This window comes from Anomaloglossus baeobatrachus, chromosome 8, assembly GCF_048569485.1.
Source record: "Anomaloglossus baeobatrachus isolate aAnoBae1 chromosome 8, aAnoBae1.hap1, whole genome shotgun sequence".
NCBI lineage: Eukaryota > Metazoa > Chordata > Amphibia > Anura > Aromobatidae > Anomaloglossus > Anomaloglossus baeobatrachus.
In genome coordinates this window covers 14,046,816-14,066,819 of record NC_134360.1, presented here as the reverse complement: position 1 = coordinate 14,066,819, position 20,004 = coordinate 14,046,816, and the positions used below count along the sequence as shown (strand labels likewise).

The 20,004-nt window shown below is 44.5% G+C and overlaps 1 protein-coding gene across 8 annotated transcripts in view; it reads left to right on the top strand.

Annotated features, from left to right (window-relative positions):
* ERC2 (ELKS/RAB6-interacting/CAST family member 2) overlaps positions 1-20,004 on the top strand; it is a 1,225,588-nt gene that overhangs the window by 364,731 nt on the left and 840,853 nt on the right. For all 8 annotated transcript variants that reach the window (XM_075321314.1, XM_075321312.1, XM_075321310.1 and 5 more), the window contains one exon: positions 7,799-7,966. In XM_075321314.1, coding sequence (XP_075177429.1) covers positions 7,799-7,966 — 168 coding nt within the window. The remainder of the gene's footprint in view (positions 1-7,798; positions 7,967-20,004) is intronic.

Below are 20,004 nucleotides of genomic sequence, written 5' to 3'. Positions count from 1 at the left end.
TACTGGTTTCTCAGTGCCGACCTGTTCGCCCAAGTCTATGTCAGATCTCCACTATAGGACTTACTGCTGGAGACAGTCGCGACCCGGGTTGCCCAGGTTGGGGGCAGGTACTCACTACGGTGGAATAGGGGTATTCTGTTAGATTCGTTGCTATTTTTTGGCCTTGCTACAGCCACCCACTCTCTGGACCTGCGGTATTTAGGTAGTTTGCCCACTCCCGACTCTTCCCTCACTTATCTCTGCTCTCTCAAACTTTGTTTCGAGCCCGGATGTTCCTTATAGCTGGCTTCTCCCAGTACTCTTAACTGTTCGCTATCTCACTGTCCCTGTCACTAGGCAACCTCCGATACATTGCTAAGGAGCAGTACCTAAAATCAGCCACCTGATGGCCACATCTGCAAGTCAAGCATAGACACAATATACACATCAACACTATTTATGTCGATCAGTGCCTTCAGAGTGGGCTCAATGGGCCCAGCACCCCATATATGTGCACAAGAGGGCATATACGTTCCCTTACAGACCTCGGCGTATCTTCACTTCTGCCCACCGATGCCGCCTCTTCTTCTTGGAGACAGAGACTCGGATAAATGGTGACATCTCTACTTTCCACAGTGAATCAAGAAGCAAGGGCGGCATTGGCATTGAGAAAAAGGGGCCTGTGACTGCAAGTGCACCAAGATGCCCGTCATTGCACTTGCAAACCTAATTTGCATATAAATACGACTGTTACTTTGATGCAACAGAGCACTGGATGACAGTAGAATAATTATCCTTTGAAATCTGTTAACCTGTCCTATCCTGCTATACCTCGGGTTTTTACAGGGGCTGCGTTCACATTTGGTATTCGAGTTGTGTTACTTTTTAGCCACGGCAAAACACCAAACACATTGTTTAAATTTTACTAAATGGAGGCTATGATGTTGTTTCACCATGACAGTGGCCAAGAAAATTAGACAATACGACCCCAACTTGTAAAGCAGCCTAGATGTGTATGGCTTATTAAAGCAAATATGTCATGACTCCTACCCTACCGTGTCTGTAGGCGGCATAGGGTAAGGGTCGGAGTGCTCAGCTTGGCAATGTGTAAGGGGTTTGAGTCATTATTTTAATGTAAAAGCTGCTAAACCTCTGCCAGGACTCATAAACTAACACTATGAGTCCTGCTTCCCTCGCCCTCACACAGTGATTGACAGCATTACTTGTATGAGTTTGTGCACAGGACACGTTGTCAATCACTTTGTGTGGCAGGAGGGCTCAAGACCTATAGGCTTTCTGTATGGTAGAAGATAGAATAAAGTAAAATAGCATCAATACCTATCACAGTTTACTTCCGTTCTTCTTTTTGGTTTAGTTTCTTTAGTAGGAATGATACAGTTGGGTATAAGTAATAGCCAGGGAGTATGATAAGGGATCCACCAGATTATCAGAGGATCTTTTGTTTTGGTGAGCCAAGAGTTTTTCATGATAATGGGTCGCGAGAGGATCTTAGGGGTCCATAAGAAGAATGATACAGTTGAGTATAGGTAATGACCAGGGAGTACAATGAGTGATCCACCAGACTATCAGAGGATCTTTTGGTGAGCCAAGAGTTTGACATGATAATGGATCTCGAGAGGATCTTCGGGTTCCAGAAGAAGAATGATACAGTTGGGTATAGGTACTGACCAGGAAATATAATGAGTGATCCACCAGACTAATCAGAGGATCTATTCGTGAGCCAAGAGTTTCACACGATAATGGGTCGCGAGAGGATCTTAGGGGTCCAGAAGAAGAATGATACAGTTAAGTATAGATAATGACCAGGGAGTCCAATGAGTGATCCACCAGACTATCAGAGGATCTTTTGGTGATCCAAGAGTTTTTCATGATAATGGGTCACTAGAGGATGTTAGGGGTCCATAAGAAGAATGATACAGTTGAGTATAGTTAATGACCAGGGAGTACATTGAGTGATCCACCAGACTATCAGAGGATCTTTTGGTGATCCAAGAGTTTTTCATGATAATGGGTTACTAGAGGATGTTAGGGGTCCATAAGAAGAATGATACAGTTGAGTATAGGTAATGACCAGGGAGTACATTGAGTGATCCACCAGACTATCAGAGGATCTTTTGGTGAGCCAAGAGTTTGACATGATAATGGATCTCGAGAGGATCTTCGGGTTCCAGAAGAAGAATGATACAGTTGGGTATAGGTACTAACCAGGAAATATGATGAGCGATCCACCAGACTATCAGAGGATCTTAGGGGTCCAGAAGAAGACCACCCCAGTTGGAATTGAGTGTTGAGATAATCACTTGAGTTAACCCACATATTATCTGTACTTGACCTTAATGATGTTCTAAAAAAGAAGAATTGGTTTTAAGATCCTTGTAAGATACTCTTTAAGGAGTTTTTGAAGTCTCCTAATAAAGATTTGGAAATGAGTGTTGGAACCAAAGAACAACTTTAAAGAGGTTGGATTTAAAAAAAGAAGAAAATGTGACAAAATAAGAAAAAAAATATCTGGTATTCTTTTTTAACTCATCTCCCCCATGTCCTACTGCCGAGACTCCGATAGTCCCTGTCTTTGCTTTCTTGATCTGCAATGTTGACAGTATTTTCATGACCACTACAGCCAATCACTGCTCCTATCAGTGTCCTACTGTACTTGCAAGGGATTGGTTGCAGTGGTATATAAATGTATGCGTCTTGGCTGTGTCACAGATGACAGAATGACAGACAGTCATGTGGTTTCTGGCCATAGAAGGTCACAGCGTTTGGTTGCGCAGAATGCTCCCTGACTTTGCATTGTGCCTGTTGTCAGTATTCATTGTATTAGGTAGATTTCCTCCTGGATTTTCATCTCTTCCTCCTTTAAGACCCAGGGGAGCCTTCCTTCTATCCAGCTGCTGATTATCAATATTCTCTTGGTGCTTGAATACTCCTTTCTTCCCTGACTTGTGCTGGTGATATCATTCAGTTCATTGTAGTTCTGGTTGCAAGCAGGTGGCTTGTATTCTTCTGTGGTATCATTGCTAAAGCTTGGCTGAACTTCTACTTGAGTCATTTATGAGTGAGTGAAGCCAGTTTCACACATCCTTCTTTTTGCCGGTTTCGCGGATCCGGCGCGCTCCCGTACAGTGAATACAGTACAATGACAGCGCTGTAACTTCCGGGTCACATGCGCCGGTCACATGACAGCACGTGACTGGCGCTTGTTGCGCGGTCATTGTACTGTATTCACTGTACGGGAGCGCGCCGGATCTGCGAAAGCGGCAAAAAGAAGGATGTGTGAAACTGGCCTAATTCATGCTTTTCCCCCTGGATGTCCTTCTTGTAATGCAAGTCACTAATTATGGGTAAGAGTAGTCAGAAAAGCCGGGGTCTGCTAACATGGGGACACGTATGCTTACAAGAAGTTCACAGAGTCACACTCCAGGGTCTGAATTTCGGGAAGGCACGTAATAGATTCAGGGAGTAAACTGAGATGTGGTCAGGTAACGATCCGAGGTCAAAAGCCAGGAGGTCACGACAGGAATAGGGAGCAGGCAAAGAGGAGTCAAACAACAGTCCAGTGTCAAGACACAATGATCAGAATTCATACAGGAGCACAGGCCAACAGCACAACTACCAAACCAGAATGTACGACTGGCAAGGTTCTGGGGGAGCATGCTCAGTAAAGAAGAAGATCAATTACCAGAAAGATGAAATACCTGAGCACACACCTCCCAGAACAAGCATGGAATCCTGTGCAGTCAATCAACCAGCCAGCTCAATAATCCAGAAAAACACAGCAGAGCATCTGCTATTGCAAGATACTCTGCACTGAGGAATCATGATTCTTCTGGTGTCTTCTCTAGTGTTTAGTGGGATTGACAAAGAGCTCATCCCATCATTCCCTATTTAGGGCCCAGCACTAGGGATACCTAGGGTCAGGTATCTGGCTCGGCGCATAGGTGTGGAACCCATCAAGGGTTGGTGAGAGACCCCCAACGGTAGGTTTGGTCAGGGGTCACCATCTTCCCCTTCCCTTTCGCCGTTCATGTGACAGCATGGCTTTATATAAGTTGCGCCACTACAGTAGTAGGGGAATTTAATAGGTGTGTAATAATTATTTCTTTATTTTTTATCATATTTATTTCTGTTAAGATGATATTTTTTTAATGCATAGAAAAAAAAAAGAAAAATTGGTGCAACAAAGTCTCCTGCATTTTGGTGTTTGGCGCGAGCGGGAATCGCACTCCGGCAGTTATCCCTGTCCATTATGTGTAACAAACATTTTAATGAGGTCTTTTATTTCTGGTAAATTAGGCTCGGCCATACCGGCTGCTTTGTCTCTAAAACAGAAAGCGCTCAGTGCCCGGTATCCTGCTACTCGGGGATGGCGGTAAGCTGCATTAAGAACACATTTCCTCCTATTCCTATAAGTCATGTGTGAAGTATCACATACTGTATCAAGTTAGGAAACTCGGTAACACAAGTCCCTTTTGGAGCCGAGCGTAAGCAGTTGGTTATGGCTTGGGGATTATTAAGATTAATCAAGATTTACAGTAAATTTGTCCGTTTCTGTCACTTTTCACCAGCTGTCACTCCGGAATACCTCATTCCCGAGAGCGGAGGAACCGGATACCGTACAGTATGCAAATTAACCCCTTGCGCCCCCAACGCGGTAAATATTTCGTAAGGGAAAAACAGGTCAAGAAACAATCCGCGGGTCCTCGTTAGATCTAATTTTTTACTGTTTTCTGCAGTTGATTGCCAACTTTTATGACCAGCTGAGCTGCCAGATCCCGGGGAAAGAGGCGCAGGCTTCCAAAATTATGTGGTGTTGAGTGAAAAGTGGGAGAGAGTGTTCTTGTGTACAAAGAAAGCACATATTTCATGCATGTACCTGAAGACGCGGCCTGAGCCAGCTCTCCGGACTTTCGGAGTTTCTTGTACTTTTTTTTTCCCTCCCTTTCTCCATTAAAGAAAATTAATGAGCCATTTTTTTAATATAAAATGTTTATACGGCCTCAAATCCAACAGCCTAAATGAATCCACAGCTACGTTTTATGAATGCCGCTATAAATTTTGCTCCAGTGTTTTTCATGCTTGCGTGAAAGAAGCGGGGAAAAAATGAAAAATTCTGCCCTGGAAGGTCAACATGGCAGTCATGGTCTCCTCCGTGCCATAGAATTAGCTTCCATGGCAAGTTTAGAAGGAAAACTATTAGAATTCTTCTCTGTATTCAAATGCTGCAAAGAAATCGGAGCAGACGTCCGCCCCGGACCCCGCACAAGACTTCACCGTCCTGGGCACCACCGGTAGAAAACACCTGCCTCCTCCTTCTTAATCCAAGCAAAACACCTGAATTAAGGCCAGCAAGTCTAATATATCACCGCGTGTCCAGGGCATAGTCTGCTTGAAACTTTATCCTGTATTCCTGTGAAACTTTAAGAAATAGACTTGTAAATATGTAATTACCAGGGCCTTAATACAATCTGAAGAATGGGCACCGATGATTGTGATTTCTAATCGTATGTTTGTTTGTGATGGAAAAAGTCCTCAAATTGCAAAATAACATAATAAAAAAATAAATAAAAATAAATAAATAAAAAAATAAATAAAAAAACAATAATAAAAAAAATAAAATTATATATATATATATATATATATATATATATACACATACATACATATATATATATATACACATACACACACACACACACACACACACACACGCACGCACGCACACACACACACACACTATATAATATTTATAGCTTTATTTAAAAGGAACCTGTCACTCAATTAATGCTTCCCAGTCCTCGGGCTGCACGATTGCTTCCAGGTATGTTTTTTTCTGACACGCCACAAACTTTGAAGAACTGTCTGGGAACCATAGGCCGAGACCTTACATGGTCCCCGGCTGGCTTGCTGCCACTCCGGTCCAGGTGATTGACAGATCTCTCCCTATGTGCAGGCATAGGTTCCTGCTTGCCCATACACATGGAGGTTTGTAACCCAGAGAGACGCTTCAGTTCAGTATAGGTTCCCAGTATGCGAGATATGCCTTGACGTGGCTACTGGGCAGATATGGAAATGGCCATTTTTGTATGCTAAATATCTCAATTTTTCCTGATTTTCTTAAGCAGTAATGTAGATCTACCGGTATATTCTTTAGCATTTCAGAGTGCAACAGTCTTTTTTTGTTATTATATGTACAGACATTCAATAGACCTGTCATTCATTCAGAAGCTGGCCAGGCGCGACGTCAGGTCTCCCTTTAGTACCTGGCTGGCTTTTCAAACTATGTTTTCTCTGATAAATATACAGCTGTACTCTGATGCGCTAAGACATGCAAACACTGAATATAGGAACTTGGACTTGCATTACTACTAAGGAAATAAATGTAAAAATTGAGACACTTAGTATACAAAAATGTCACGGTATGTGCATAAGGAACAAGGGCTCCTAAGCTGGTCTTCAGACCCTGCGCTGCCACTTTTCTCAGAGGTAGGCTGGATGGTAGCCAGGTCCAAGCCCCCAGTGTGACCCTACATTATGTTCGAGCCCTGATTTTACTCTCTTCACCCTGGGTGCGGGCCAGAAACCCAGTAACAAAACCCCACAGAAATGACATAGACAAAGAACGGAAACTCATACACACTGCGCTCAATACACACAGGAGACAAAATATGTGTACAAGGGAATAAAGAAAAGGGAGATAATCTCAGAAAAGGGGATCGTTCACACCATGCAGAATACCAACTGTAGTTCACCATGGACTGCATAACCACTGAGACTGGGATCACTACAGCTACGCAGAAGCTTTTTTCGGCGATCTCCTACCACACTACCCAGAATTAAATAGGAAAAGACCAGCTGTGGATGATAATCAGCTACCTGACTCTCAGGAGAGTTGCCCACTCTTCCAAAAAGGATTAACTCCTGCATGGCTGGGAGCAGTGAAACGACTCAGCCGACACTCAGCAGAGCTGAGCACTCAAGAGTGACCAGGATGCCTGTCAGACTCTGCAATGTGAACAGAGTCCAATGCCATAGTTGTAATCCACATGTGCAGATCCGAACATATGACAAACAAGGCCATTTTTATGTGAGCCCAGTAGCCAGCATCAAGGCGTATGTCTTATGCTGCGTCCCTACTTAAGTAAGTTTACCGGGCTGAACAGCCTACAATTTTATGGGCATTATGAGAATTAAAAATCATCTTAATCTGGTAGGCAGGAGTGCTCAGTTAGAAGGCACCTAAAATGAGAAAACCGACGCCACTTCCTAACAAACGTGAACAGGTGCATTTACTGTAGGTAGGGGACTCATAGATAGATACACCTTGACACTGGCTGCTGGGCTCATATAAAACAGGCCTTTTTGTATGCGCTGTGTTTCAATTTTCACATTTATTTCCTTAGCGGTAATGCATGCCGAAATTCCTGTATTCAAGGTTTGCATGCCTTAGCGTCTCAGAGTGCAGCTATATTTTGTTTCATGTTCAGTTTGCGCCTATTCACATTTGTCTGTTGGGAAGTACCGTCAGTTTTCTCATTTCATCTTTTCTTTGTAGCATTTCAGAGAAGAATATGATTTGATGATGAAGCTCTGATTGATGCTCCTCTTTACAGGAATATTCATCTCAATCCTATGACTGTGTAAAATAGGGACAGAGCCCTGATTTTCCATTCCTGAGATCTCATGCACACCATACTTACTTTTTCCTTGCAGATTTGAACCTTCTATGTGATGTTTCAGATCATGTTAAAATGTTAGAATATAGGAATATTTTTATGACGTACGTTTTTTGCGGCAGGTGGACGCTTTACGGCTGAGACTGGAGGAGAAGGAATCGTTCCTAAACAAAAAGACCAAGCAGCTTCAGGACCTGACAGAGGAGAAGGGCACCCTGGCCGGAGAGATCAGAGACATGAAGGACATGCTGGAAGTCAAAGAGAGAAAAATTAACGTCCTTCAGAAGAAGGTAATGTGGAGATCAGAGCAATCCGCGACTTCTTATACGTTCACCACTGCTTATATCATAAAGCTTCATATATTAGGAGCATTAATATTAGAAACTTGAAAAAGTGCTAGAAATTCTTTAAAGGGGTTGTCCAGTAAAAATAAAGTATAATTTATCCAGAGGATAGATGTTGACTTATGGATCAGTGGTGGTCCAACTGTTGGGAATCTAGAACGGGGAACTTTTATCCCCGATAGAATGGAGCTGCGTTCAATTTTGCAGTGGGAATAAAAGATTTCCTTTCTGCCAATCAGTTCAGACCCCCATCGATCAGTACATTATTACTACTGATGAGTGGGCACTACCATGCTCAGGTGCTCAGTACTGGTAACTAGTGATGAGCGGGCACTACCATGCGCGGGTGCTCAGTACTGGTAACTAGTGATTAGCGGGCACTACCATGCTCGGGTGCTCGGTACTGGTAACTAGTGATGAGCAGGCACTACCATGCTCGGGTGCTCAGTACTGGTAACTAGTGATGAGCAGGCACTACCATGCTTGGGTGCTCTGTACTGGTAACTAGTGATGAGCGGGCACTACCATGCGCGGGTGCTCAGTACTGGTAACTAGTGATGAGCGGGCACTACCATGCTCGGGTGCTCAGTACTGGTAACTAGTGATGAGCGGGCACTACCATGCGCGGGTGCTCAGTACTGGTAACTAGTGATGAGCGGGCACTACCATGCTCGGGTGCTCAGTACTGGTAACTAGTGATGAGCGGGCACTACCATGCTCGGATGCTCAGTACTGGTAACTAGTGATGAGCGGGCACTACCATGCGCGGGTGCTCGGTACTGGTAACTAGTGATTAGCGGGCACTACCATGCTCGGGTGCTCGGTACTGGTAACTAGTGATGAGCGGGCACTACCATGCTCGGGTGCTCAGTACTGGTAACTAGTGATGAGCGGGCACTACCATGCTCAGGTGCTCTGTACTGGTAACTAGTGATGAGCGGGCACTACCATGCTCAGGTGCTCAGTACTGGTAACTAGTGATGAGCGGGCACTACCATGCTCAGGTGCTCTGTACTGGTAACTAGTGATGAGCGGGCACTACCATGCTCAGGTGCTCAGTACTGGTAACTAGTGATGAGCGGGCACTACCATGCTCGGGTGCTCAGTATTGGTAACTAGTGATGAGCGGGCACTACCATGCTCGAGTGCTCAGTACTGGTAACTAGTGATGAGCGGGCACTACCATGCTCGGGTGCTCAGTATTGGTAACTAGTGATGAGCGGGCACTACCATGCTCGGGTGGTCAGTACTGGTAACTAGTGATGAGCGGGCACTACCATGCTCAGGTGCTCTGTACTCGTAACTAGTGATGAGCGGGCACTACCATGCTCGGGTGCTCAGTACTCGTAACGAGCAGTTGGTGCTCGGATGGCCAAGACTTGTGTACCGAATTTAATGGAAGACAATGGGGTACTCCAGCATTTTTACAGAAGATTTCCTGGAAAAATGCTCGAGTCCCCCATTGACTTACATTATACTCGCTACACGAGTCACACCTATCCAAGCACCAACTGCTCATTACGAATACTGAGCACCCGAGCATGGTAGTGCCCGCTCATCACTAGTTACCAGTACTGAGCCCCCGAGCATGGTAGTGCCCGCTCATCACTAGTTACCAGTACTGAGCCCCCGAGCATGGTAGTGCCCGCTCATCACTAGTTACCAGTACTGAGCACCTGAGCATGGTAGTGCCCGCTCATCACTAGTTACCAGTACAGAGCACCCGAGCATGGTAGTGCCCGCTCATCACTAATTACCAATACTGAGCACCTGAGCATGGTAGTGCCCGCTCATCACTAGTTACCAGTACTGAGCACCTGAGCATGGTAGTTCCCGCTCATCACTAGTTACCAGTACTGAGGACCCGAGCATGGTAGTGCCCGCTCATCACTAGTTACCAATACTGAGCACCCGAGCATGGTAGTGCCCGCTCATCACTAGTTACCAATACTGAGCACCCGAGCATGGTAGTGCCCGCTCATCACTAGTTACCAGTACTGAAGCCCCGAGCATGGTAGTGCCCGCTCATCACTAGTTACCAGTACTGAGCACCCGAGCATGGTAGTGCCCGCTAATCACTAGTTACGAGTACTGAGCACCCAAGCATGGTAGTGCCCGCTCATCACTAGTTACCAGTACTGAGCACCAGAGCATGGTAGTGCCCGCTCATCACTAATTACCAATACTGAGCACCCGAGCATGGTAGTGCCCGCTCATCACTAGTTACCAGTACTGAGCACCTGAGCATGGTAGTGCCCGCTCATCACTAGTTACCAGTACAGAGCACCCGAGCATGGTAGTGCCCGCTCATCACTAATTACCAATACTGAGCACCTGAGCATGGTAGTGCCCGCTCATCACTAGTTACCAGTACTGAGCACCCGAGCATGGTAGTGCCCGCTCATCACTAGTTACCAGTACTGAGGACCCGAGCATGGTAGTGCCCGCTCATCACTAGTTACCAATACTGAGCACCCGAGCATGGTAGTGCCCGCTCATCACTAGTTACCAATACTGAGCACCCGAGCATGGTAGTGCCCGCTCATCACTAGTTACCAGTACTGAAGCCCCGAGCATGGTAGTGCCCGCTCATCACTAGTTACCAGTACTGAGCACCCGAGCATGGTAGTGCCCGCTAATCACTAGTTACGAGTACTGAGCACCCAAGCATGGTAGTGCCCGCTCATCACTAGTTACCAGTACTGAGCACCAGAGCATGGTAGTGCCCGCTCATCACTAATTACCAATACTGAGCACCCGAGCATGGTAGTGCCCGCTCATCACTAGTTACCAGTACTGAGGACCCGAGCATGGTAGTGCCCGCTCATCACTAGTTACCAGTACTGAGCACCCGAGCATGGTAGTGCCCACTCATCACTAGTTACCAGTACTGAGCACCAGAGCATGGTAGTGCCCGCTCATCACTAATTACCAATACTGAGCACCCGAGCATGGTAGTGCCCGCTCATCACTAGTTACCAGTACTGAGGACCCGAGCTTGGTAGTACCCGCTCATCACTAGTTACCAGTACTGAGGACCCGAGCATGGTAGTGCCCGCTAATCACTAGTTACGAGTACTGAGCACCCGAGCATGGTAGTGTCCGCTCATCACTAGTTACCAGTACTGAGCACCCGAGCATGGTAGTGCCCGCTCATCACTAATTACCAATACTGAGCACCTGAGCATGGTAGTGCCCACTCATCACTAGTTACCAGTACTGGGCACCCGTGCATGGTAGTGCCCGCTCATCACTAGTTACAAGTACCGAGCACCCGAGCATGGTAGTGCCCTCTCATCACTAGTTACCAGTACTGAGTACCCGAGCATGGTAGTGCCCGCTCATCATTAGTTACGAGTACTGAGCACCCGAGCATGGTAGTGCCCGCTCATCACTAGTTACCAGTACTGAGCACCCGAGCATGGTAGTGCCCGCTCCTCACTAGTTACCAGTACTGAGCACCCGAGCATGGTAGTGCCCGCTCATCACTAGTTACCAGTACTGAGCACCTGAGCATGGTAGTGCCCGCTCATCACTAGTTACCAGTACTGAGCACCAGAGCATGGTAGTGCCCGCTCATCACTAGTTACCAGTACTGAGCACCCGAGCATGGTAGTGCCCGCTCATCACTAGTTACCAGTACTGAGCACCCGAGCATGGTAGTGCCCGCTCATCACTAGTTACCAGTACTGAGCACCTGAGCATGGTAGTGCCCGCTCATCACTAGTTACCAGTACTGAGCACCTGAGCATGGTAGTACCCTCTCATCACCAGTTATGAGCACTGCCATGTTTTTCTTGAATTTTTTTATGGCTGTGCTGTTGTAAAAATATATAAATAAAAAATTATAGCTTTTGGAAGAAGGGAAGAAAAAAATAAAAGCGCAAAAACAAAAAAAAAACTCTCGGGCAGCAGCTTCCTGGAGAAATACGGTTCATTTCGTCCCTGTAGCCGGGCTTTCAGTGTGGTGGAAAATTAACTTTAATATGTTATTATCCTGCAGATTAACCCCATATCATCTGCAGCTCAGTAGCATGTGGGGACGTGATATTTTTCCTTTAAGGGATTTATATGAAAAAATAGCATTTTGATTTGATGGTTTGTAGGGAATTAAAAGTATGAAGAATATGTTTACGTTCATAGTATAAGTGATGTGGCAGGGCCGAGAACAGCGCAGCAGGCGACTTCTACCTTTAGCGCAGCCAGACGCACATTTCGAGGCCAGGATGATCTAGAAGACAATAGACAATAACATTAATCTTCTCTTTGTATCCGTCCTCCTCCTCGGGGACAGATTGATGAGCAATCATGGAGTACAGCAGATAGGCGGATAATGACTTCCATTTCTAATATGAGCAATAATTGAAATAGTTGCCTTTAATTTATATATCTCGCTGCTTGTCAGAGCTGGCGCTGAACGTTTCGCGGTATTGATTTACAGCGCCGGGCGTCTTCCCCTTTCGAGAACATTGAGGATAATAATTGCAGCTTTTGTTGTGCGCTCCAGCTGAGCCGTTTAATGGTTCATTACAGCAGAATGTGGTGATGCCATTTCGGAGCCGGAGCATATTCCCAACGTGTTTCATCCATAATGCAACATAATAAAAATATTCCGGGAGCGACGGAGCCAACAAAAGAAGAAGAAGACGAAGACCGATCCCGCCACAACCTCGCTGCTTCAGCACATGCTTAATTACTGCAAAAGTTTCCCAAAGAGGCGATCGCGAAAGTTTTGGTTGTTTAACCTTTTAAGGGTTCATCTTAGTTATTTTGCCTTTGAAATTGTGAGCAGATTAATCACCAGCAAAATGTTCCTCCGCCGCCCATAAATCACCCCCCCGACGCTCGTTTTATTGCTAAGAATGGGCTTTGTTTCGGAGAGCTATTTCTTCTTAGATATAAGGATTTTGGCATTGTGATCGCCTTCAGGAATGAAGATGAGTTTTTTATGACTTTGGACTTGATCGTGTACTTTGCGCTGTAGAAACGTCGGCTCGTATATAAAGCAGAGAGCGCGGATGAGAGAATTATCCACAGGAATCCATCCATGTATTTCATCACAGAAAACTCACCCTTCCTTCTGTTTGTTTTTTACAAATTTATGACATAGACTCGATCGATTTATGTGTTTTTTCCCATGATATCCTTAAATTTCAACACTTTATATTTATACTAAATGTAAAAGCAAAAAGACCATAAAATGCTGCGATAGAGGAGCCAATGTGACTACTATAAAAATGTAACCCTATAAATGTCCAAAAAAGCAAAAAAAAGCTGTGAAATACAGTTGAAACCAGAAGTTTCCCTCCACTCTCTATAAAGACACATCTGCAGGTTTTTCCCTCCGCTCTCTATACAGACACCTCTGCAAGTTTTTCCCTCTGCTCTCTATAAAGACAGATCTGCAAGTTTTTCCCTCCTCTCTATATAATGACATTTGCAGGTTTTTGCCTCCCCTCTCTATAAAGACACATCTGCAGGTTTTTCCCTCCGCTCTCTATAAAGACACATCTGCAGGTTTTTCCCTCAGCTCTTTATAAAGACACATCTGCGGGTTTTTTCTCCGCTTTCTATAAAGACAAATCTGCAGGGTTTTCTCTCTGCTCTCTATAAAAACAAATCTGCAAGTTTTTCCCTCCTCTCTCTATAAAGACACATCTGCAGGTTTTTCCCTCTGCTTTCTATGCAGACACATCTGCAGGTTTTTCCCTTCCTCTCTCTATAAAGACACATTTGCAGGTTTTTCCCTCCGCCCTCTATGCAGACACATCTGCAGATTTTCCCCTCCTCTCTCTATAAAGACACATCTGCAGGTTTTTGCCTCTGCTCTCTATAAAAACATATCTGCAGGTTTTTCCCTCCTTTTTCTATACAGACACATCTGCAGGTTTTTGCCTCCGCGCTCTATACAGACACATCTGCAGGTTTTTGCCTCCTTTCTCTATAAAGACACATTTGCGTTTTTTGCCTCTGCTCTCTATAAAGAGACATCTGCAGGTTTTTTCCTCCGCGCTCTATAAAGACACATTTGCAGGTTTTTCCTTCCGCTCTCTATAAAGACACATCTGCAGGTTTTTTCTCCACTTTCTATAAAGACAAATCTGCAGGTTTTTCTCTCTGCTCTTTATAAGGACACATCTGCAAGTTTTTCCCTTCTCTATAAAGGCACATCTGCAGGTTACCTCCGCTCTCTATAAAGACACATCTGCAGGTTTTTCCTTCCCCTCTCTATGTAGACACATCTGCAGGTTTTTCCCTCTGCTCTCTATAAAGACACATCTGCAGGTTTTTCTCTCCTCTCTCTATAAAGACACATCTTCAGTTTTTTGCCTCTGTTCTCTATAAAGACACATCTGCAGTTTTTTCCCTTTTTTTTCTATACAGACACATCTGCAGGTTTTTGCCTCCGCGCTCTATACAGACACATCTGCAGGTTTTTCCCTCCGCGCTCTATAAAGACACATTTGCAGGTTTTTCCCTCCCCTCTCTATAAAGACACATTTGCAGGTTTTTTCTCCACTTTCTATAAAGACAAATCTGCAGGTTTTTCTCTCTGCTCTTTATAAGGACACATCTGCAAGTTTTTCCCTTCTCTATAAAGGCACATCTGCAGGTTACCTCCGCTCTCTATAAAGACACATCTGCAGGTTTTTCCTTCCCCTCTCTATGTAGACACATCTGCAGGTTTTTCCCTCTGCTCTCTATAAAGACACATCTGCAGGTTTTTCTCTCCTCTCTCTATAAAGACACATCTTCAGTTTTTTGCCTCTGTTCTCTATAAAGACACATCTGCAGTTTTTTCCCTTTTTTTTCTATACAGACACATCTGCAGGTTTTTGCCTCCGCGCTCTATACAGACACATCTGCAGGTTTTTCCCTCCGCGCTCTATAAAGACACATTTGCAGGTTTTTCCCTCCCCTCTCTATAAAGACACATTTGCAGAATTTTCCCTCCGCCCTCTATGCAGACACATCTGCATGTTTTTCCCTCTGCTCTCTATAAAGACACATTTGCAGGATTTTCCCTCCGCCCTCTATGCAGACACATCTGCATGTTTTTCCCTCCGCTCTCTATAAAAGGCACATCTGCAGGAAGGAGACGGGTTTTGTGTACCAGAGAAGAACGTGCTTTGGTCAGACATGTGCAGATCAACCCAAGAACAAAGTCAAAAGACCTTGTGAAGATGGTGGCGGAAGCTGGTAAGATTGTGTCATTATCCACAGTGAAACGAGCACTGTATCAACATGGGCTGAAAGACCACTCTGCCAGCAAGAAGCCATTACTCAAAAAAAAAACTAAAAAAAACGAAAAACGCACACAGGAACAAAGACCTTAATTTTTTAAGACGTTCTGTGGTCTGGTCAAACTAAAATTGAGCTGTTGGGCCATAATGACCATCGTTACGTTTGGAGGAAAAATGGAGAAGCTTTCAAGCCTAAGAACCATCCCAACTGTTAAACACGGAGGCGGCAGCATCATGTTGGGGGGTTGTTTTGCTGCAGGAGGGACTGGTGGATTCACAAAATAGATGGCATCATGAGGAAAGCAGATTATGTATCAATACTGAAGAACATCTCAAGACATCAGCCAGGAACTTAAAGCTTGGGAGAAATGGATCTTCCCAATGGACAATGACCCGAAGCTACTGCTTCCACATCGCCGGGAAAATCTCGCACCTGCACAGAGAACTCACCGGTTTGCGCAGTCGCACCTCTTTTTTCAGCTCTGCCCGCAATAGGGCAAAGCAAAGTGCGCTTGTGCGATCCGGAAATATGGAGATACCTATGTGGATGGCGTCTAAAGCATCATCCACGTCAATTAGCAGTAGACCCCTACTACTGATTGGCAGCTTTCTATGTATAATGTACACAAGCAAAAAGTTGCGAATCAGTGGTGTGGGTGGCGTTATATAGCACTCAATATTCAGAAAACTCCTAAATCTGCAGTAGATAAATTAGTTTTTAATCAAAACTGCAGTACCCAGTAAAGTAAGTGACACATCACTAGAATCAGTATCTTAACCCCTACATCATACTGCTGTTAAGTGGGGTAGTAAAAACCTTGCAACAGATTCCTTTTAAGTTTTTTACTGATGTGATTCTTTTTCTATAGACTACAACTCACTAGTAATTGGGAACTAAACATTTATGAGACAGTGTAAAAAATGCAAATGACTTTTGTGGTGCTAGCTGATCCCTTGCCCAGTTGCATAGACTCTATATATGATCTGTCATACCTCTTAAAGGGTATCTGTTAGCAAGTCTTTGCTATGTAATCTGAAGACAACAGGAGATAGGGGCTGAGACACTGATTTCACTGACGTCTCACTTATTAGGCTGTGTGCTGGTATTTACTTACATTGAAGGTTTTATCACTAGGACATTATCACTGCCAGTATTACAGTGCACAGGAGCCCTGGTCTGACCACGCCCCTCCTGTGATAAGCAGCTCACTCTCAATAGACAATGTATAAAGAGAGCTTGGTGTGGGCAGGGTTAGCTTTCTGAGCTCTGCTACAAGCTAAATCTGAAAAAAACTCCCCTTTTGTCACTAATGTAAATGATGTGTCATTTATCAGGCTGTGTGCTGGTATTTACTTGCATTAAAGGTTTTCTTTCTAGGACATTATCACTGCCAGGACTACAGTGCACAGTAGCCCTGGTCTGACCATGCTTCGTCCTGTGAGAAGCAGCTCACTATATATAGACATTATATGTACAGAGCACAGTGTAGGCGGGGTTTGCTTTTTGAGTTCTGTTGAAAGCTAAATCTAAAAACTCTCATTGTGTTACTAATTTCAGTGATGTGTCACTTATTGAAGGTTTTATCACTAGGACATTCACTGCCAGGACTACAGTGCACAGGAGCCCTGGTCTGACCATGTCTCCTCCTGTGAAAGCAGCTCACTATATATAGAATTTGTATGTACAGAGCCCGGCGTGGACGGGGTTAGCTTTCTGAGTTCTGCTACAAGCTAAATCTAAAAACTCACTGTGTCACTAATTTAAGTGATGTGTCACTTATTAGGCTGTGTGCTGGTATGTACTTACAATGAAGGTTTTATCACTAGGACATTCACTGCCAGAACTACAGTGCACAGGAGCCCTGTTCTGACCATGTCTCCTCCTTTGATAAGTAGCTCACTATATATGGACATTGTATGTACAGAGCCCGGTGTGGGCGGGGTTAGCTTTCTGAGCTCTGCTACAAGCTAAATCTAAAAACTCATTGTGTCACTAATTTAAGTGGTGTCACTTATTAGGCTGTGTGCTGGTATTTACTTACATTGAAGGTTTTATTTCTAGGACATTATCACTGCCAGGACTACAGTGCACAGGAGCCTTGGTCTGACCATTCCTCCTCTTGTGATAAGCAGCTCACTATATATAGACATTGTATGTACAGAGCCCAGTGTGGGCGGGGTTTGCTTTCTGAGCTCTGCCACAAGCTAAGTCTAAAAACTCTCATTCTGTCACTGATTTCAGTGATGTGTCACTTATTGAAGGTTTTATCACTAGGACATTCACTGCCAGAACTGCAGTGCACAGGAGCCCTGGTCTGACCATTCCTCCTCTTGTGATAAGCAGCTCACTATATATAGACATTGTATGTACAGCGCCCAGTGTGGGCGGGGTTAGCTTTCTGAGCTCTGCTAGAAGCTAAATCTAAACACTCTCATTGTGTCACAACTGCTGCACCCAGTAATCTAAGTGATACATCATTGGAATCAGGATCTCTTTTCCTACTTTATGCTGCTCTCCGATGAGGTAGTATAAACCTTTCATGTATGGACCTCCAGGATCTTATTAATAGGAGAGAAACAGAAGTCGTGAACCGCGGAAAATAAGATTTGTACATTTTAGAGTTCAGGAGCTAAACATCAGGGCCCGTGGGACCCATAGGCATCACTCTTCCTTTTAGGTATTTTTTTGTAGGAATGCATTAAACACCTGTTCACTTGTAGCGATGGCCTCCTACGAGAGGCTGAACCACGGCGTACGTTTAGGTAATGATTTTAAAATGCCTCTTGAGTCGGATAAACTCGTTAAATTTACAGCGAGGGCCGATGTAAGTATTTAATATCCAGCGAAAGTATCCCGATGTTTTACTGTCCTCTTCCCCCATACTGGAAACTCTGCATTAGAATAACATCTGGAGAGGAAGGTGTAGGTCCAAACGAGAAGAATTCTGCAGCCATCCCTGATGGTTTCCATATGGGTCGGGGCAGTGGGCCGGTAATGGGAGAAGACTGAGAAGAGGAGATAAACAGAGAAGATGAATGCATTCTATCATTATGCCGTATCGGTGGAGAATTCCTGGAATCGCTGATGTTTTGGCCGGGGTCTTACACTTTACTGATGGACCCATTACGTAATAGGGGTTTATTGGAATTAGACTCGTTCTGGGGTCTACCAAAGTGTATCCGGAGACATCACCATTTTTTTTCCTAACTTCACAGTAAAGCCATCAGTTTTTGGACACCTTATGACCGGATTATGGAGCATTAGCTGACTAAATTACATTAGGTGACTTTTTGGCCCTGACTTATCTGCAATTGTTCCTGCTCTTCTGAGAATGAGATATTGGGTGCTGCGAAACGCAACCTCTTCTGACAAATCGAGACCTTGATGTGTTCAGACAAACTGTTCAGAAAGGCAAAGGCCCTTATAATAGGAACCACATGTGAGTTAATGTTGGGTAACATCCTCGGTTAATGGAGCAGATTGTATTTTCTCTACATATCGATCTGTCTGACTTGCTTTTGCTATTCCATATCACCAAATATTTTTACTAAAGAAGTTCCCATGACAAGTTGAGGTTTTACAGAGAAAGCGATATTGTTCGGACAAATCTGGACGGGATTACCTCGTTATTATAACCCTTCTTGGGTATTTGGTTCAATTTACAGTGATTTTCACGTGGAAAGGAGCATTTATTCCGCTTTATACATTTCTTTATTGGATATCGCTACTTGGACATCTTCGTTGGGTGTCGTAAGTCAACAGCCGGTTCTCGAAGAACAGTTTTTGTGTCTATTACGTCATGTATGTTCTTTATTGGATATCGCTTCTTGGACATCTTCGTTGGGTGTCGTAAGTCAACAGCCGGTTCTCGAAGAACAGTTTTTGTGTCTATTACATCATGTATGTTCTTTATTGGATATCGCTTCTTGGACATCTTCGTTGGGTGTCGTAAGTCAACAGCCGCTTCTCGAAGAACAGTTTTTGTGTCTATTACGTCATGTATGTTCTTTATTGGATATCGCTTCTTGGACATCTTCGTTGGGTGTCGTAAGTCAACAGCCGGTTCTCGAAGAACAGTTTTTGTGTCTATTACATCATGTATGTTCTTTATTGGATATCGCTTCTTGGACATCTTCGTTGGGTGTCGTAAGTCAACAGCCGCTTCTCGAAGAACAGTTTGTGTGTCTATTACATCATGTATTTCTTTATTGGATATCGCTACTTGGACATCTTCGTTGGGTGTCGTAAGTCAACAACCGGTTCTCGAAGAACAGTTTGTGTCTCTTACATCATGTACGTGATTTCGGATGACTTCACAATCAATGTTTTTACTGGTACATTAGATCTAAAATGCAAATTGAAGCAACTTTGCTGATAGGCTTAAAGAAGTTGCATAAAATAGACAAGGTGATACCTATCCAAATGATAGGAATCGCTGGGGGACCCACTGATTCCAAGTTTCCCATATGACTTATGCTGCGCATGTGTACCTGTCACAAAGTGAATAATGGGATTTTACCAAGTACCCGGAAACCCCCAGCAGGTGCCGCAACACACAGAACCACAATACCATAGAGGGCTCTGGCGCTAGGGAGAGGGGAGCAGGGTCACCACCAGCACTCACATGCGCTTCACCCTGCACTCCCTGACATCCCTATACGTGTTCTTTCACCCCATTGCTGATAAACTTCCCAAGCCCTTGCACCAAGAAACCCCTAGCAGGTGCCTCGACACACAGG